We start from the raw sequence: 21,106 nt of genomic DNA, 5'->3' as shown, positions 1-21,106 counted from the left end.
TAGAGCACACACCCCTGAGGTGCACCAGTGTTGATCGTCAGTGAGGAGGAGATATCGCCAATCTGCACAGATTGTGGTCGTTCGGTTCGGAAGTTGAGGATCCAATTGCATAAGGAGGTACAGAGGCCCAGGTTCTGTTATTTATCAATCAGGATTGTGGGAATGATGGTGTTAAATGCTGAGCTATAGTCGATGAACAGCATCCTGACATAAGTGTATGTATTGTCCAGGCGATCGAAGGCTGTGTGAAGAACCATTGAGATTGCATCTGCCATTGACCTATTGTGGCGATAAGCAAATTGCAGTGAGTCCAGGTCCTTGCTGAGGCAACATTCCTGGTCCTTCCTCCAGCATCTTGTGTGTGTTGCTTTGGATTTCCAGCGTCTGCAGACTTTTTCATAATAATGATTATTTATTACTTGATAGAACAATATGAGACTGCAACAACTGAGAGAAATGGCATTCTGAATTTTATGCATTAACATGGGGAATATAAAAATCAAATATTTGGCATTGAATTTAAAGGAGATGATTATCTGGGGCAGTTTTGGACTAATCTTCTACATTATACTATAAAACTGATGATTTGCTTATACAAGCAGAAAGTGGTGATTGTTCTAGCTGAGATACTTAAAGGATTAGCTTTGGTTTTCTCTAAACTTGCAGAAATGCAGAATTACATTTTGGGAGAAGATGCAGGAACTTGAAAGGGCAGGCATCCAGACTTACAGAGCAGCAACTTCCCTGCTGCTCTCAGACTCCTGAAGCAATCAACTCTTTCAAACCCTCTTCCCAGTGGTGCTGCCATTTTCATGTACTACTCTCTCTCTCCCTCTCTCTCTCCCCCTCTCTCCCCCTCTCTCCCCCTCTCTCCCCCTCTCTCCCCCTCTCTCCCCCTCTCTCCCCCTCTCTCCCCCTCTCTCCCCCTCTCTCCCCCTCTCTCCCCACTATAGTTTTTACACTTGTATTTATCATTACTGTGCATATTGCTTTGCTCTGTAAGTTTCATGTAAACAGGAATTTCATTACACACTAGTGTATATGACAGTAAACTGAGCTAATCTAATGTAGCAGCTTTTAGTAATCTGGGTGTATTCTACGAACAAATTTCAGCAGGACTATTGGAAAGTGAGATTGCTTCTACCTTTCCCAATGATTTTCTATAGTGGTTTTATTAATATTAATAATATTACATCCGTGGGGCTGTGTCACTGATGAAAGTTTCATACACAGCCTACTGAAGATGTGAGCTTGCAATTATAATTTTTGTCATCCAAAAATAGCTTGTTTGGATTATATCAATAAGTGGCATTTTGTGAATGTTGGACCATTTTGAGAGCTGTGAGCAATCTTGGGTCAATTTTTCACTCAACTGCACTTTGGAGGATTGAAACACTTGTTTCAACCTTTCATTTCTCTTCACTGAAATTTCAAACATTTTAGAAGTGCTTTAAGAATTCTTTTTTACAGGTGTAATGTAATCAAAATGCCCATTACTTTTAATAAATGTATGGTATGGAATCCAATTTACATCTTGGATTCAGAGATTTTCATCATTTCAACTTTCGGTCTATAAATGTATGTAAATTTATTAAAGTTGGAAAATAATAGGTCAAGGTGAAAAACAGTTAACAACTTTAATGCAGTATTCAAATATGTCTTCTGTACAGTTGATGTATTTGATAACTTGACTCTCTCATTGATTTTAGAGTGCAGAGAGCCTGGCTTCAAATATGATCAAATGTTCTTCAATTTCTTCACAAATCTACTTTTTCTATTAAATAGCTAGCTGACCACAGTGATATTAAAACTGAGAGTTTACATTTGTGGAGGTGTTGATGTTACTACTGTGATTTTCATTCTTCAGACCTCTGTCATTTGCACATTTAATTTTCTTAATTTTCTTCATATATGATTAACTTACTTTGCACATGGGCCAATTAATTTAGGTGAATTTCTATATCCAGTTTTGTTTGTATTTACATCATGCTGTCTTTAAGGTGGCCCAATAGTACCTCTACTGGAGGTAACATGTCCTTACGGCGTGACAAGTTTAAGAACGTAGTTAGCATTATAGATGTCATAATCATGAGGCCTCCGTTGGTCAGGATCGACCATGAATGTTTTGTCCTAGCTGACTAGAAACGCAAGCCTGGGCAACACGATATGGAGAGCAAGCTGTTGCCCGTGTAACAAGTTCTCTCTGTCCGTGCATCTGATGAACCCATAATAATGGTAGAGGCCAATACAGTTTTGGCTCTTGCTACGTAGCAGGAGTTGCCAGTCAGTGTTGAACTCAAAGTAGGACTGTCTTAGCAACTGCAGCTCTGGATTTTTCTCTTGGGGTTTACTCCTGAGTGGATATAGCCACAAGGCAGCAGAGGTTTGAGATCAGAGTTTTCCTTCTCCTAGATGAGCTGCCAACCACAGCTGACGAGCTCCATCTGCCTGAAGCCAGTAACCCACCTTTGCCCTTTCTCCTATCAGTGGAAACTGTTCCACCGGGCTCAGCAGTTAAGCCACATGTGAAGGCCAGAAGCTGGACTTGGTTGTCAGAGGCTATTTGAGGCACACACCATTGGGAGCATTTAATAGTTAGTGGGGAGCTTACCCCCATTACCTTTGGCTGACTATAATGACCTTAAGGATCCGCATTATAAATATAATCATAGGAATTTGTAATGTGGAAGGAATTTTTACAGGAAATATTCACACAATTAATCTAAATAAGACTGGCAGCTCCTAATCTTGGTTGATGCTGGATTTAACCATGTACGTCAGATGCAATTTAACTATTAAAAACAAGTATAAAATGAAAGATAATGGATTTTGTTAAATGTCCATAAAAATGACCATTTTATATTCTCATCTCTAGTCATGGTAGTTCCTTGATTATCTCCTTAAAACTAATGCTTTAGGCATTTAGTTGGAAGAAACAACAGGAATTTTACTGGTCAGCTTTGAGGAATTGCTGCTTTAAGTGTTGACTTTATGTCTTCAGAGTTTTTAAATAGTTTCATGTGGATATATTTTGCAGGTTTAAACAGTTGTGTTATATTTCTCCCAGCATGTTGGCGCTGGTACACTAAATGGATTGAAGCTTTCACATCAGTACTCAGCAACAGTGAGTAAAGCAGGTCAGATGCTGGGATGTTTTAGGAGTGCACTGTTGGACTAAGATTTTGAAGTAATCCTGTATCTGCAACTAGTGTGATAGTGTTTAACGTAACTTAATGTGCAGAATAAGATATAATTGAGAGCTAATAGAACATGAGAAGGGATTATATAAACTGGAAGAGAGAAGGAAACAGACTTTAGCTCTAGTACAAAACTAGCCTTGTATTTCTGCTACCTGATGTTTTCTTTTAAATCAAATTGCGAGATGTCCTTTAATCAGATTATTTTGCTGTATATCCATCCAAAGAATCATGTTGTATTTTGATATCAAATTAATTTTTTTAAAGACTGGCTGATAAATAAATTCTAGTCCAAGTGGAAAAGTTGACGTGTACATCGAATAAACTAGAAGTAATATTATATGCTTTCAGAAATGCTAAAAAGGAAGCTGAGTTGAAATCTGCTTTAGCCCAGTTGAGAGACCAGGAAACTCTGTTGAATTCCAACAAGACTGAGCTGGCTGCATCGCTGAGGGAGAAGAAGAATTTGGAGAATGAACTATTTGAAGTCAAAGCTCAGCTTGCAAAAGTAGGCATTTTGTATCAGAGTTATTGATCCCCATCCTAGTCAGAAGAAGAAAAAAATAATTTCTGTATTATCTTTTCTGTTTTATTATAGGCTAATTCAATTGTCCAAGATACCAAAACACAACTTCAGGATGAAATGTTACACAGACGTGACTTGGAACACAAGACACAAACATTACAGGGGCAGTTAGATTTCCAGAAAAGCCTCTATGAGAAGGTATGTATTGAAATCATTGAGACACTAAGGCCAGTTTCAAAAGAGAACACAATTAGATTAGATTGTGAGGACACACAGTCCTCATTTATTGTCATTTAGAAATGCATGCATGCATTAAGAAATGATGCAATGTTCCTCCAGAGTGATCTCACAAAAAAAGGACAAACCAAAGACTAACACTGACAAGACTACATAATTATAACATATAGTTACAGCAGTGCAAAGCAATACCATAATTTGATAAAGAACAGACCATGGGAACGGTAAAAAAAGTCTCAAAGTTCCTATCAACTCCCGATAGTCCCCGATAGCAGGCGGCAGAAGGGAGAAACTCTCTCTGCCATAAACCTCCAGGCACCGACAACTGTCGATGCATTGGAAGCACCCGACCCCAGCTGACTCTGAGTCCGTCCGAAAACTTCGAGCCTCCGACCAGCCCTTCAACACCGAGCACCGAGCACCATCTCTGCCGAGTGCTTTGACCCCATCTCGCCCGCCAAGCAACAAGCAAAGCCGAGGATTTGGGGCCTTCCCCTCCAGAGATTCAGGATCACACAGTAACAGCGGCAGCGAAAAAGGCATTTCAGAAGTTTCTCCAGATATTCCTCCGCTCTCTCACATCTGTCTCCATTAAATCAGAATTGTGCACGGCACCCATGTACTAATCATAGATGCATAGGATTATACGGCACAGAAGCAGGATCTTCGGCCCAACTTGTCCTTGCTGAGCAAGGTGCCTTCCTGGGCTGAAATCATTTTCCTGTATTTGGACCACATTCTTTTAATCCTGTCCTAGCCATGAACCCATCCAAAAGGCTTTCAAGCACTGTAATATTATCAATCCCTCTCACCTCTCTGGCAGCTCACTCCATGTACCCACCATTCTCTGTGTGGAAAAACTTGGCACTCAGATCCTTTTTAATCATTTCCCCTCTCACTTTAAACCTGTGCCCTCTCATTTTAGAATTCCCTACCCCAGGAAAAAGACAGTGATCACCCACCTTGCCTATGGCCCCTTAATTTTCTAAACCTTCATAAGGTCACCCCTTAGTTTCTTTTTGTTCACTCCTTACTTTCTTTGTTTTGAGAAAAGTGGCCCCAGTCTATCCAGTTTCCCCTTGAAACCCAAGCCCTTCGGATCTGGAAACATCTTTTTGAGACTCTTCTGCACTCTCAAGCTTAATTACACCTTTCTTATGGTATGGTGACAAGAATTTCTCACAAAGCTCCAGGTGTGCTCTCAGCTTTAACATGATGCACCAAGTCTTCTGGTAATTGAACTGACCGGTGAAGGCAAGTGTGCCACGTGTTTACTTCAGTACATTGTTGACCCGTGACAATACCGTTAGGGAACTATATCGGTGCCCCTGGGTCTCTCTGTGCTTCAGCATTCACCCAAACCCTATCATTCACTGTGTGTGTCCTGTCCTGGCTTAACTCCCCAACCTGCATCACTTCACACTTGTTTGGAGTTAGTTAAATTTCAGCTGCCATTTTGTTGCCCACTTTTGCAGTTCATTGTGTTGTAACCTTAGACAACTTCCTTCGCAAGCCATTGTTAGTCATATTACACATTTATTGAGATACAGCGTAGAATAGACCCTTCAAGCCGTACCACCCAGCAACTTAACCCTAGCTGATCAGAGGACAGTTTACAATGACCTTTTAACCTACCAACCAGCACGTCTTTGGATTTTGGGAGGAAACCAAGGAAACTGGAGGAAAACGTACAGTCACGGGGAGAACATACAAACTCATCACAGGCAGCAGCATGAATTGAACCCGGGTCGCTTGTACTGTAAAGCATTGTGCTAACAACCACGCCACTGTGCCACCCTGTGGGTGATTCCATTTGCTGGTGTATGTCGTTGTAACTAGAAGCCACTTGTTGGAAGCACCTAGTGAAGTTCCTTTCTGTATAAGGGTTCTGATGCAGATCATAACAAAACTCCAGGATCAATTGCTTAATCCTGTCCAATAAAAGGAGTATTAATTCCTCATATGAGTAAAGTGAAATATAAATTGGTGAAAAGGCCATACAAATTATGGGAAGGATCTGCTCATAATTGCAAGAGAGAATCTGGGAGAAACTTCTTTTCCCACTGAATTTGGAGCCTGTTATTCCAGTGAATATTGAGACAAATAGTTTGAATATGTTCAGTGTGAAGCCAGATAAGCACATGGAGCAGAAAAGGGTGTGTTGATATGATGTAGATACACATTGAATTGATATGATGTAGATGCACATTGGATTGGACCGGTTTCTGTTGAATCGCATGTTTCTGCTTCACTTTGCATGTGACATTTTAAAGAAGTTAATAATTAGAAACATAGATTCAAATTAGGATTGGTATATTGACTGTGACAAGTATCTGGCTACTGGCTAGCTGCCTGATTATAAATATTCAATACAACAAGATTTTAGAAAGGAATGGGATTTGTATTGAGAAAAACTGTAATTGTAATAGTTGGGAAGGGGTAGATATCACTTAGGGTAAACAGACAAAGTGGAGTATAGTATAAGCAGCAAAGACTGGAAGGCTGGTTACCATTGTCCACTCTCTTTGATAGTTGAGATGCTGTATACTGGGAGGATGCAGAGGCAAAGTTAGCAATTGTGCATTGAAGCAAACATGTTATTTTCAAATGGCGTCAGCCAGCTTATGGCCCACCATGCCCACGCTGACCAACCAGTACCTAATTATACAAATCTCATTTCTCATCCCCGATCCGCTTTCTATCTGCTGGTGAACTGAGTGCTCATTCGGATGCTCTACACATGTTGCAGGAACACCTGCCTCTACTAGATTCAGAGACAGTGCGTTCAAGACTCCCAACAACCCTCAGGTTCCTTGAACAAAATATTCATTGTTTCCCTTTTAACCCTCATATTCCCAAGGGTTAAGAGTTTCATACTCTTTACCTCGTCGATCCCTCACATAATTTTGTATACCTCCAGGAGCTCTCAGAACTCCCCTTCCCCCCCACCCCCACCAACTGCTCCAATGAAAACTCATATAGCCGAAGCATTTAACCTCAGGCAAGGTCCTTGTGAGTCTCTTTTGTACCTTCTCCAGTAAAATTATGTCCTTCCTATTGCTTGGCACCTGAACTTCACATACAGTAATACTCCAGCTGTGGTGTAACCAATGTTTAATAAAGTTGTACCAAAACATCCCTTTTCTTATACTCCTTGCTAATAAGTACAAGCATCTTGTATACTTTCTTCACACCCTATTTATCTGGACCTCAGCTTTGGGGACTTTGGACTTATAACATTAAGGTCCCTTGATCCTCCCTGGAACCTTGCCTTTCATAAAACACAAAAATGCATCACCTCACTCTTACCAGGATTGAGTTCTATTTGTCATTGCTCTACCCAACATACAAATAGATCTATATAACAGGGTTCCCTAACACTATCCTCCTTGCTATCAAAAAAAACCATTATTTTTGTGCCATCTGCAAGCATTGCAGAACAGACAAGGAGCAGGTCATATTAGGCTTGATGTTGAGAAGCCACTCGATCAGTACATAACATTTAAGGAATTTCCTTCATAGATCAAGACCAGGTGCTAGAATCAAATATTTCACTTTGAGAGAAAAAGGGAACTTTTAAATACCACAGTAAACTTGCCAAATAATTTTGCAAAAAATTTTAGAAAGTACTGGTAAGATTTGAACTTCATAATGCACGTTTGGCACACTGCCCTTCCTTAATAGTTGCGTTAATTATGGGTAGTAAATTGAACTAATGAACATTCATAGTTAGGAGACGTGAGCATCCTTCAATGAATTTGATTCATTGACAATTTAAAGTTTGTAATACTTGAATCAGAATATACCAAATGGTGATAGGAATAACTTATTCAGTATTAAGTACCGTTAATATTAAGTAATAGTAATATCCATTGTGACATTTTAAACAGTTGAGAAGCTGCATTCGAGGGTTGGCTGTCAACACTGAGAAAGCAATTCCCCTGATGTTCTGAAATCCACATTAGGAATATTTTCTCTTAATGGCAAAGGACCCAGGAACTATTGATTATGGAAATCTGATGAAAAACAAATAGATCTCCTACTGATGGCAGGGGTACATGATTAGACATTATTCTAGATTTGAGCAAATTAATATTAAAAAAACTTGATATGGTTATATGATACAGCTTTTCCAGGGACATTTTGCTTTTTCATTTCTCTGTGCATACAAATAAAGGACAACGTAATTCAGGACCTTTCGGTTTATACGTTTTATACGTTTTACTTGACAAACTTATCTCCTTACACTTTAAAGGCAAAAATACCAGCAAAAGAGGTAAATAGCAAAATCAGGATTAAAGGCTTATAGAGTCATACCACACAGTAACAGGCCCTTGGGTCTATCTAGTTATCTTCTGCCTAGTCCCATCTACCCGCATCCAGACTATTTGCCTTCAAACCCCTCCCATCCATGTACCTATCTAAATTTCTCTTAAATGTTGCATTTGGACATTTGCTCTTCCATCAGCAGCTTACCTTGTGCAAAATATGTAATTCTATAAATTAAATGTTCAGCAAATAACAGCAAAAGAACAGACATAGAGTAAAATAGAGACTAAATTCTTAAAGTGAGACTAAAGTGGTTGAGAACAGGCCTTATTGGTAGTACATTAGAGTAGAAAGTATATATACTAGCTGAGTTACTAATTTATTTTATTGCAAAAATCTTTCAGAAATTCATTAAAACCTGGCATTCCTGGTTCTATATTTTAGATCAAACTGTCTCTGAATATAGGGAGCATTCTTTGTCCCAGCAACCTAAATGCTAATGTTAATTCCAAAGAGAGAGCGAAAGCAGACCTGCCTGTCTCATTTTATTGGCCTTGAATGGCTTGAAGTATGCAAGTAACATTTTAGGATGATGTTGACAGCTGCTTTACTTTCCAGAAATAGCCTGCGTGCTTAATTTATGGTTTGAGCAATCCCTTTGTAATTGCCGCCTATGTTACTGACAAATGGTCACTATAGTCGTGTCACTAATTAATCCTTATGACTGAATTAAACATGGTTGATTGACTTGTTAGAACTGTATATTAGGAGAAAAGCATTAACCAAGGGAAATGTAGGCCCATGAGCGACAGACACAGGTGGCACTATAATCCATTAAACAAATGTTAAATGGATACTCTGCATTCCTTCGTGTGGAAGAAGAGGTTAAGATCCTCGGGGCGAGCAAATATAAATGTGTCCAAGGGGGAGGTGACATACAAATAAGATCATGGCTGAATAAATAGCAGTCGCAACTCCACATCCCCGACTACTCATGAAAACCTTTCATCCCTCGCTTATCAAGTGTCTATTTAAATCTAATTTACTCACAGTCATAGGGTTTGCTCTCAACACTGTTTTTGACCATAAGACATAGGAGCAGAAGTAGGCCACTCGGCCCATCAGGTCTGCTTTGCCATTCCATCATGGTTGATTTATAATCCTTCTCAACCCCATTTTCCTCCCTTCTTCCCGTACCCTTTGATGGCCTGACTAGCCATGAACCTATCAACTGTCTTGAGGAAGAGAGTTAAAAGACCTGCCACACTTTCTGGAACAACAGATTTCGCATCACCCTGCCTTAAATGGGTGACCATGTATTTTGTAACAATGACCCTGCTTATAGATACTCCAACCAGAAATATTCTTTGCATGCTGACCCTATCAGCACCCATGGATTATCCACCGTGCCATGATTCCTCATCCCTTTGTTTCAACCAGCAAATACAACCCTACCCAATGCAACCTTTTCTCATGAGATAATTTGTTCGTTCATGCTGTTAGTGTAGTAACTCACCTCTGAACTGCTTCCATTGCATTAATTTCCTTCCTAAATAAGGAGAGCAACACTTCATAGAGTACTCAGTAATTGGTCTCATGAATGCCCAATATAAATGAAAATGAACCTCCTTTCTTTTGAGTTCCCCTGGTGAAGAACGTTTTGATTGTGATTTCCATTTCGCCATGTCAATCCTTGGCCTCCTCTGGTGCCAAGATGAAGCCACCCTGTGGGTGGAGGAGCAGCACCTTATATTCTATCTGGCTACCCTGCAACTTGATGGCATGAACATAGATTTTACCTTCCAGTAAACAGATTTTTACCCCCCCCCCCACTCTTCTATCCCTCACTCTGACCTTTTACCTCTTCTCACTCGTCTAATACTTTCCCCTAGGTCCCCTCCTCCTCCTCTTTCTTCCATGGTGCCTTCTCCTCTCCCATCAAATTCCTCCTACTCCAGCCCTTGACTTTTCCCACCCATCTGGCTTCACCTATCGCCTTCCAGCTAGCCTCCTACTCTCCACCCTACCCCACCAATCTATTAATTCTAGCATCCTCCCCCTTCCTTCTCAGTCCTGAAGAAGGGTCTTGGCCCAAAACTTCAATTATCTATTCATTTCCATTGATGCTGCCTGATCTGCTGATTTCCTCCAGTTTTAGAAATGCATGTTTGGAATATGAAGAACGAATCCAAAAACCTGCCTGACTATTTTGTGATGTTTGATCTTGTAGGAGGTTATAGAATCCAAGAGAAAACGGGAAACGAGGCGTGAAGAAAGAGAGGTCCTTCGCCAGAGGGAAAGTAAACGCAAACTAGCCGAAATGCTTCAGGAGTTGAGGGACAATCAGTGTGAACAGATCAAACAGTACAGGGAGCAACTGGAACGAAACTTCAATACTAAGGTAACTTGTGCCTCCCTAAAATTTCCGAATATGGGACCATTAAATATCAAAGCAAAATTAGGCCATTTGGCCCATCAAGTTTGCTCTGCCATCTCATCACAGCTGATCTATTTCCCTCTCAACCCCAATCTCCTGCCTTCTCCCCATATCCCTTCATGCCCTGACTAATCAAGAATCTTATCAACCTCTGCCTTAAACATATCCAATGACTTGGCCTCCACAGCCACCTGAGGCAATGAATTCCACAGATTTGTCACTCTCCGGCTAAAGAAATTCCTCCTCATCTCTATTCTAAATGGACGTCCTTTTATAAAGGAGATATTGCTTGAAATCTGTGGAAGAAGCGACTGCGTTGTGTCTTGTGATCTTTGCTGTGATGGCTCGGGCAGAATGCCATGTAAATAATTAGGCAGAAGCTTCCAGTGAATTTATGTAATGCATAAATATAGTACAGTAAGATTTGTTTTGTCAGGATTTATTACTCTGTCACTGTCCTTATCTGAAACTCAACACCTCATCTCCCTGTACAAGGAGCAGTATGTTGCAGTATTTTAACACTTTTTTTAAAAAAGTAGCTTTTGTTTTGTTGGCTTAGCTGATGGGAATTTGCTTGAGGATCCACCATCAACACCTTCCACAAATTCCTGAAGCAAAATTGCTCATCCTGCCTTGATTAAGGTCTTTTCTCTTCCTGACTCAGACTGGGGACTTTTGCTTTATGCTTTGCAAATCAATTCTTTAAATGCTAACATACTGTCATTTTGACATTTTATAGTTTTATTCAGGAGTGCCCCTGTTGGTTACAAAGGAAGATTGACATGTTAATTATTTTACCTAAAAGCCAGTAAACAAGCCATTGAAATTGTTGTCTTGTTCTGATAGAAACAGCTACACGGTGGCAATAGTATTCAAAAGCTATGCACACAAAATGCTGGAGGACCTGAGCGGGCCAGGCAGCATCAATGGAGAAGAGTTTCAGGCGGAGACCCTTCATCAGGACTAGGGGAGAAAAAGATGAGAAGTCAGGTTGGGGGAGGGGAGGAAGAAGTACAAGGTGGTTGGTATTAGGTGAAATTGGGAGGGGGTGGGTGAAGTCAAGAGCTGGGAAGTTGATTGGTGAAAGAGATAAAAGGACTGGAGAAGGGGGGAATCTGATTAGGAGAGAACTGAAGGCCGTGGAATAAGGGGAGGAGGGAGGAGCACCAGAGGGAGGTGATTGTAGGTGAGGAGGTAAGGTGAGAGAGGGAAACAAATGGAGGAAATGATGAGGGGGGGTGGGCAATTACTGAAAGTTCGAGAAATCGATGTTCATGCTATCAGGGGTGAGGCTGCCCAGATGGAATACAAGGTGTTGCTCCTTCAACCTGAGTGTGGCCTCATCGTGGCAGTAGAGGAGGGCGTGGATTGACATGTTGGATTGGGATTGGAAAATAGAATTGAAATAATGGCCAGCGTGAGATCCCACTTTTTCTGGCTGATGGAGCATAGGTGCTCGTTGAAGTTGTCTCCCAATTTGCGTTGAGTCTGACTGATATACAGGAGGCCACACCAGGAGCACCTGATACAGTAAATGACCCCAAAATGCTCTCAGGTGAAGTGTCACCTCATCTGGAAGAACTTTTTGGGGCCCTGAATGGTGGTGGGGGGGCAGGTGTGGTCCTTGCTCTGCTTGCAAAGACAAGTACAGTATTGGGATGGAGATCGGTGGGAAGGGACAAATGGACAAGGGAGTTATGTATGGAGTAATCCCTCCAGGAAGTGGGGGTGGCAGGGGAGAATGTGCCTGGTGGTGGAATCCTATTGGAGACTGTGGAAGTTGCAGAGAATTATGTGCTGGACACAGAGGCTGGTGGGGTGGTAGGTGAGTCAAAGAGGACCCTATCCCAGGTGGGGTGGTGGGAGGATGGGGTTCCACATCCTTAAAAGCTTCCAGAAAGCAGTTAGTGTTAAGCATTGTTTAATTCTATGAAGCAATAGTATGTTTAACAATGAGAAAGTGTCCAGGAACTTGGAGAAGTCCAAACATGGCGATGTCAGCAGCCAGTTAATTAGTACTCAATACTCAAGCTCCAACTGAGTTGCGTTCAGCTGCTAACATCCCAAGAAGAAAGGTCACTTAGAAAGCATCAAGAATTTGTTGGACCCTGCTGAGAAGGGCAGGTAGACTTCAGGATTTGAGAGAGAAGACAAGCTCCGGTCTGACTCAATGATGTCATTGACTAAAATGCAAATGTTGTGCCAAAAATTGACTTTACAAGACAATAGAAGATGAAGTAGGCCACCCAACCACTGAAGCCTGCCCTGCCATTCAATGTGATCGTGGCTGGACTCCCAAGACTCACTGGCTTCTTCCTCTTCCACTTTAAATCCTCCAGTCATCTTGGCCCTAAGATCCTCCAGGGCCAGAGAATTCCAAATATTTGCCATCATCTCTAAGAAGAAATTCATATGCATTTCAGCATTAAATGACTACCCCGAGACGGCTGGTGGCGCAATGACATCGGCGCTGGACCCGGGAGCAGAGGTTCCTGGGTTCGAAACCAGTCGGGTCCGCTCTCGAGTACGCTTTCCATCCGTGCCGGGTTGAGTGTCGAGATCGCAACTCGACCTTGTAAAATAAAGGGAAAAATACTGCAAAAATGTCTGTGTGACGAGTGGCGCGCCACACAGTCTCTCCCTCTCGCTCTGCGCCTTGTAAAAAGCCATGAAAAAGACATCATCATGGACATGCACACGCACAGATTCGCACGCATGCAGGTACACGCCAACCAATAAATAAATAAATAGATTACTACCCCATGTCCCCCTAGTGCAAACATCTCAACAGCTATCCTATCAAGCCCCCTTAGGATCTTGAATGTTTCAGTAAGTTTTTTGTAAAGGAGCAAAAGGCATACCATGATGCAGTTTAGGGCACCACATTGCTCTGGTCAGAGGTCTACCTTTAAAACTGACTATTTTTGGGCTAGGATGGCAGGGGTGGAGTTGTGTATCTACCAAAGGAAGTATAAGGCTCTCCTTCCCTCTGCTAGCCTGCGGGTCCCTTTGGGAAAGGTGTAGCACTTGCTTAGCAACCCCCCCCCCCGATCACGATCACACAAAGCATGGGAACAGGTGCTGGATAGTTGTATGAGCAGCTTGGTGTGTTTAGCAGTCCTGATTATGCGACCACTGACGCAAGGCGAACAATCAGTACAAAATGTACTGAGTCATTCAGGTAACAGAAAGTGGAAGTTAGGAAAAGAAGCAAAATAATTTTGGTCATGAAATTAATTTGTAGCAATGATATTTATTTTTTGAATAAATCGATACAATCTTTTTAAAAGTTACCAAGCAATAATCTGACTTTCAGGACTTATGTTCTCGTTATTTATTGCTATTTATTTCTAGTTTGCATTTGTACAGTGTGTTGCCTTCTGCACTCAGGTTGATCTTTCATTGATTCAGTTACAGTTACTATTCTATAGATTTCCAGAGTATGCCACAGGAAAATAAACGTCAGGGTTGCATATGGTGACGTAAATGTACTTTATTAATAAAGTTTACTTTCATCTGTGTCACAGTTCATTACACGTCATGGCACAGATTCACAATGCCACAGTGTTTAATGCTATGGCTTGAAAATGGAGTATTAGGGGCTTCCTCTGAAATAATAAGAAGGGAGATTAATTTTCTGTGTTTTATACTAATTAGCTATTCAATAAGGTGCTGTGATTATCTGTTTCTTCTGTTTGTACTTCAGACAAATAACAAACACACTTTCCTATTCATTCCACTGAGAGACATTATTTGGATGTATTTCAACATTTTTTTACTGCTGCAAATTTGGGGATCTATTTACCTCATGTATATAAAATTTCCAAATGGAAAACCTTACCTCTACATAATCCTCTAGTCTAAATCTGCAATGTCTGATAATGGCATGGAATTTACTTGGCTCTCATCCACCAATTCTTACATTCCGTAAGGGTGAAATTTTAAAAAATTAATATGAATGAAAAATGAGGAGCCTAGTACCTTCTAAGATCATTGTCTTTTTGTGCAATATCAGTTGATATCAATGATGAACAATCTTAGACAAATATTTGCAGAAGCATTTCTGCCTTTAATGCCATTAGTGGTTGTCATTTGTATGGTTAGTATTTAAAAGAAATTTAACCAAAAGTGGTATACAGCCATTAGTGATTCCCTACAAAAAAAAAGACTATATTGTCTCATTTCTTTGGTCTGAAGAACAGTATTTGTCATTTTACCCCTCAACCATCAGGCTCTTGAACCAAAGGGCATCACTTCACTCACCCCAACACTGAACTGTTCTCACGTCCTATGGACTCACTTTCAAGGACTCTTCATCTCATTTTGTTATTTATTTATTATTTAGTTTGGTTTTCTTTTTGTATTTGTGCAGTTTGTTGTCTTTTGCACATAGATTGTTTGGCCATCTTGTGTGCGGTTTTCTTGGTATTTACCGTGAATGCCCACAATAAAATGAATCTCAGGGTTGTATAAGGTGACATATATGTACTTTAAACTTTGGATCGGAATAATGGTCTTGGATTGATTACAGGTAATGGTGAATCCAGTGCTGTCTGCCAGTTCAATCATTTCCAAGCTGATCTTTTAGATTAATGCTGCATTCTTGCACTAACTCCATATCACTGATTCCGTAATATCCAAAAATCTATTTATTTCTATCCTGACTATACTAATAGTGCGATCGCTCAGGTTGAGTATGAAGTTCTCCTCGGGGGTTCTCTATTGGTGGATCCTCAGTGGGCTGTGGAGGCCGATCCAGGATCCACATATTCTGGTGCTGTGTGGGCCAGAGTTCAGTGGTGGTTGTGATTAGTGGTTGGGTCTTTTGGTTGTTCAGTCTCTCCTTTCGCAGCTGCCGCTTGTTCTCTGTAGCATGGCAGAGGCTGTTCTCATGTAGCACGTCTCCCGCTTGAACAGATTTCCTCCAAGCGTATCTATTGAGTGCAATGTCCTCCCAGCTTTTGGATGTGATGTTAAATTTCTTCAGGCTGATTCTGATGTTAACTAAGCATTTCCTTTGCCCACCAGTGACTTGCTGACCTTCCTCCAAATGGGAGTAAAGAATCTGTTAGTTAGGCATCCAGATGAATCCTGAATATATTTAACTACTGAGTATATATAGTCTTCAGGCACAATGATTCACCACATGCTGGGTGAAGGTGTTTCCTGCTACCTCTGAATTGTTATTTTTAGTCTGTGATCTACTGTAGTTAGACACGCCTGCCAGAAGAAGCATCAACTGTGTCAGGCCTCATTAAAACTCTTTGTGATACATTCTATGTAATATATCCTCCTAGAGCAATCTCCACCTTCCCAATAACCAATTTGGTGAACCTTTGTTGTTTCATAAATGTGTTTTCTTTCTTGGGTAGGGTGATCTGATATCCCTGAATGGTTTCACCAGGACCTGGTACAATAGTAAAAAGAGTTCTTTCCTCGAAGACACAAATACTCCAACAATGAAGGCCAACATATAATAACAAACCATCTGCTGGAGGAATTCAGGGGGTCAAGCAACATCTGTGTGGGGATTGGAAGTATTGAAGTTCCAGGTCCTGATGCAAGGTTTTGTCTCCAGATGTCAACAATCCTTTTCGTTCTAGATGCTTTTGTTCTAGATGCCTTCCTTCTAGATGCTGCTTACCCCATCGAGATTCTCTAGCAGGTTATTTGTGGCTGTAAATTCCTGTATCTGCAGATTCTTGCATCTCCAAGGCCAACATACAGTTTGAATTCTGATTGCCTGCAATATTTGCATGTTTGGTTTGAATGAATTGTATCCAGGCATACAAATACTGCTTTAAAAGTACATCCATTTTCTATTCTCCATCAAGATGAATGACATCACATTATCTTCCATCTGCCACATTGTCGCCCATTCACTTCCTTTATTCTCTTGAGAACTTATTGCCATTAAATTTTGTGAAAATCAGTAAAGTGGGATATACTGCACATGGTGCCTGGAGATGGGTAACACTCACATAGGGCCCAGGATTTAACTTCATAACTAACTTTCTTTATTACAAACAGGTGTCTCCAATTCAAACCTTCCATTATACTTGTACCATTTCTTATCAGCTTTGGACCCTCCCCCTTATCTCTACCCTGCATGCTCTGTGGATAGATAGTGAGGTAATTACTTCGCTGCTCGGCTGTCAACGCCTTGTTTGTGATGTGGTCTATGTGTAGTTATGCTCGTGCTCTATACGTCCAGTGGTAAACACCAACCCTCATGATTATGAACAGGCTGCTATGCTTGTAGCTATGCCAGTATCCAAGCATGACTTACAATGGTTTACCTTGGACCGCAACTTGTGGTTTTGGGTCATTCTGAACCACTTCTATCCAGCTCTACTGCAGTAAGTATTTTCCTTACCGCAGTGCCTTCATCCATATTATTGTTATAAATTGTAACCAGTAGGGTGCCCAGCGCCAATTGCTTTGGTACCTCGAGTCATAGGTTCCAATCCAAAACTCACCCACTTATTCCTATTCTCTACTTTCTATCCATTAACAAAGTCTCAATCAATATCAATTTTATTATCATCATACTGTGTTTGTGAATATTATTTAATAAGCTATTCTCAGTATTCTATTTAAGGCCATCTGAAAATCATTAAGAACTTACAAGCTACAAGGAGTAGGCCTATTTACTCTTCAAATCTGCTCTATCATGTAATAAGACTTTTCATATCTGCGATGCTACATATGGTCCTCCTGAGATCACCTTTCACCCATTTTCTCATTAAGTAGCTTCTACCTCTCTTCAAGGTCAAAAGTTCCAAAGTCTCAAAATCCTCTAAGAGGGAAAAATTACCTCATCTCTGTCTTAAACAACTGAGTATTTTTTTAATGATCAATAATTTTGGATACTCCCATAAGACCAAACATCCTTTCCATATCACATCCACTCTGTCAGGGTCCTTCGGAAACATATTTTGATCAAGTCCCTGTTCACTTATGTAAACTTAGGTGGATACAAGCCCAAGCTGTACAAATGCTCTTCATAAGTCAAACCCACACATTCCAGTTAATAGTACAGTAAGCAAAAGTTTAAGCAGGTTACAACCAAAACTACTTGCAACGTGTCATCATCCCTCCTTAAACATGAGGACAGAAATATACATGGAATGCATCCATTGACTCCCATATCTACCCCACTAGTTAAAAAGATCAACAGATTTGTCAAAAGTCAATACAGCACAGGTTCAGGCCCTTTGGCTAAAGAAGTACCTGCTGACCACAGTATCTACCCAACTAGTCCCAATTTCCTGTATTCGACCCATGTCCCTCTAAGCCCCACCCCATGTGTAGCTATCCAAGTGCATCTCAAATGATACTATTCTACTTGCCTCAGCCATTTCCTCTAGCACAGGGGTTCCCGACTTGGGATCCATAGATTAATGTATTGATCCATGACATAAAAAAGGTGTAGCAGCTCTCTGAGTGGAAAAAGCTGTCCCTCTGGTCCCTTTTTAATTTTTCCCCTCTCACCCTTAATCTATGCCCCCTGGTTTTGGACTACCCTATACTCGGGAAAGGACTGTTACCGTCCACCTTATCCATGCTCGTCTAACACTCTGTAAGGTTACTGCTCAATCTCCAATGCTCCAAGGAATAAAGACCTAGCCTGATCAACCTCTCTTTATACTTCAGGCTCTCTAGTCCTGGACAAATCCTCAGAAAACTCTGTACTCTTTCCAGTTTAACCACATCTTTCCTACAACAGGGTGTCCAAATGTGTACACAGTACTCTAAGTGCGGCCTCACCAATGACTTGTGCAACTGCACCATAATATCCTAACTCACTGCCCTGAGTGATGCAGACCAACGTGCTAAATGCCTTTTTAACCACCCTTGCTACCTTTCTCACTGCATTAAATGAACCACACACTTGTACTCCTAAGGCTGTCTGTTAATTGCACTCATTAGTGCTCCCACCATTCACAGTATATGTCCTATGCTAGTTTGACTTTCTAAAATGCTTATCTGTATTGAAATCCATTTGCCACTGCTCGGCTCTATTCCCCGACTGATTAAAATCCACTATGTGACCTTCTTCACTATCAACACTTCATCCTAATTTTGTATTATCTACAATCTTACTGATTAAGTTTGTAGATAATACAGCAGAGAGCGAGTTTGTAAATCTGGCTGGAGCAAAGGATATTGGGAATGGTGAGGGTGGAGCGCTGCAGGAGAGGTGTGGGACAGGTGGCAGAGAAGCAGTGCCAGGGGTGGGGGCAGGTGTGTGTGTAGACACACCCAGCCATGAGACACTGGCAAGGTAATTTGATTCCGAACAATTGGTTTATTGATCATGACAGAATGTCTTTCTGGTACTTCCCACTCCCTCCCCTCTCCCTTCCCACTTTCTGAACCTTGATTCCCCTCTCCCTGCCCCCTTTCCTACTTTCAGTCCACATTTGAGACCCAAATCAGAATCAGCTTTATCGCCACTCACATATGCCATGAAATTTGTTTTTGCAGCAACAGCAGTATAGTGCAATATATAAAATTACTTCAGTACTGTGTAATAGTCTTAGGCACCCCAATTAAGACTTTTGCACAGTACTATCTCGTAATTTCCTCCAGTTGCTTCCCCACTTCTTGCCTGAAGTTACACAAAAGGGCAAGGACAGTAAATGGGAGGGCTGTGAGGAGAAACACTTCGGGGTTCACTTGGAATCACCTCTTCCAATATAATGAATAATGAAACTGTTCAAGCTGGTACTTAGCTGGTTTAATTTGTCCAATTTAATCTAAATCTTTTCAAGGTCTTCTGTATCCACTTTACCTTCAAAAATGCATGTTGTGTCTTCCCAGTCTTAATATTTTTAAACTTTCTTGTTAACACTTCCTAAAAAGTTTCCAGCATTTTCTGTGCCACTAATGCCAAGTTAACGGGTCTGAAGTTCCTCATTTATTTTCTCTTGCTCCTTTGTAAACAATGGGGGTCACCTTTGCTATTTCCTTTCTGTGGGTATTGTCATGGAATTTTTGGAAGATGACAATATATCCCCATTTCTCTCAAATCTTTGGAATTCAGCTCATCATTTTCTGCGGATTTAATGGCTCTCGGACACAATAGTTACTCCAGTGTTCTTTATTTTAATTGATATTAATTTCTTTCAGCCTTGCATTCATTCTTTTACCTGCTGCCCTTCATTAATGCTTGCAGATTTTTTTTTAGTCTTCCCTAAAGACAGACACAAAATATTTCCCTGTCAGTTCCTAATTCACCAGAATAATTTCTCCTGTTCGTGTCTAAGGGACGTGCATTAATTGTTAACCTTTTCCTTTCATGCGTGCCTACAGAAGTTTTCAATCTGTTTTTGTTATTTACTGGATTACTCGCATGTTCCACTTTCCTTTACTTTATTGATCCCTTTTCTAAACTTTTCCCCTCCGCAGGCTTTGATTCTTTTTGGTAAGATTATAAGCCTTTTTATTGCTCTCGTATATTTTCTTGTTAGCTGTGTTGGACCACTTTCTCGTGATTTAAAGGAATATGTATATATTTGTCATAATATTTGTTTAAAATGTTAGATATTGTTTGGTAATGTATGATATTCAAGTAGTTTCCAGAGTGACCCCCTGCCCCAGACCCAGCGTTGGAGATGTAAACTGAGCAGTTCTAAATTTAAATGCGAAGTATGATCTCACTTCATCTACCTGATCTGGTTCCATATCCCTTAGTATTTGCTAATTGTTATTGACACAAGGCCGAAATTAAGAATTGTATTAATTTTCAGTTGGGCTCAGTGTTATAAGGTCCTATCACCCTTTCCCAGTACAAGTGTCCAGTTGCTCCTGCAATTTTAGGCTCAAATCATCCGGGAGAGCATTTAAGACTGGGATCTTTAACCCACTGAAACTGTTGTGTTTCAACTCCTCATAACACCTTTACAGTTTTTATCAAACTCTACTTCCAACCTTTTAAATATGACTTGAATTTGTGTAATTCCTCCTTGTGATGGCATTCTTCAAGTCCAGGTTTTATTCTTGGTAAATCTATCTTTCATTCAATCTAATGAGTAATAGGATGGCTTCCAGGGTAGCTGCGTGAGCCATGTCTTGAATGTTTTCAAGCGCAATATTGAACATGCTTTAATTGGGGACATAAAAACAGGTAAAGTCCATTTGCTGGTTTTGATATCCAATGGTGGATGCTCTCAATCTAGATACAAAACCCTCCTTTGAATGATGAACGTGGGGAGGTAGGTGCTTAAAATGTTGGTATAGACTGGGAGGTCCAAAGAAATTCAGAATAAAATCAGAAAATGTTGGATAAGCTCAGGTCAGGTCATATCACTGTGAAGAGAAAAAGTTAATATTTCAGCTCAAAGACCATTAATCTGGAAAGAGGAGACAAAAGCAGGAACGGTGGGAAAGGGGATGTCTCTAAAAGGGTAAAATCAGGGTTAACGGGGAGATCAG

At 40.7% G+C, this 21,106-nt stretch overlaps 1 protein-coding gene across 2 annotated transcripts in view; it reads left to right on the top strand.

The window, feature by feature from the left end:
* Positions 1-21,106, top strand: part of LOC140209810 (lamin-B3-like) — a 115,124-nt gene that overhangs the window by 16,352 nt on the left and 77,666 nt on the right. For both annotated transcript variants that reach the window (XM_072278320.1, XM_072278319.1), the window contains exons 2-4: positions 3,549-3,705; positions 3,796-3,921; positions 10,460-10,630. In XM_072278320.1, coding sequence (XP_072134421.1) covers positions 3,549-3,705; positions 3,796-3,921; positions 10,460-10,630 — 454 coding nt within the window. The remainder of the gene's footprint in view (positions 1-3,548; positions 3,706-3,795; positions 3,922-10,459; positions 10,631-21,106) is intronic.

This window comes from Mobula birostris, chromosome 14 (genome assembly GCF_030028105.1).
Source record: "Mobula birostris isolate sMobBir1 chromosome 14, sMobBir1.hap1, whole genome shotgun sequence".
NCBI classification, from domain to species: domain Eukaryota; kingdom Metazoa; phylum Chordata; class Chondrichthyes; order Myliobatiformes; family Myliobatidae; genus Mobula; species Mobula birostris.
Note: the sequence above shows the minus strand (reverse complement) of the source record. Positions and strands in the feature narration are given on the sequence as shown.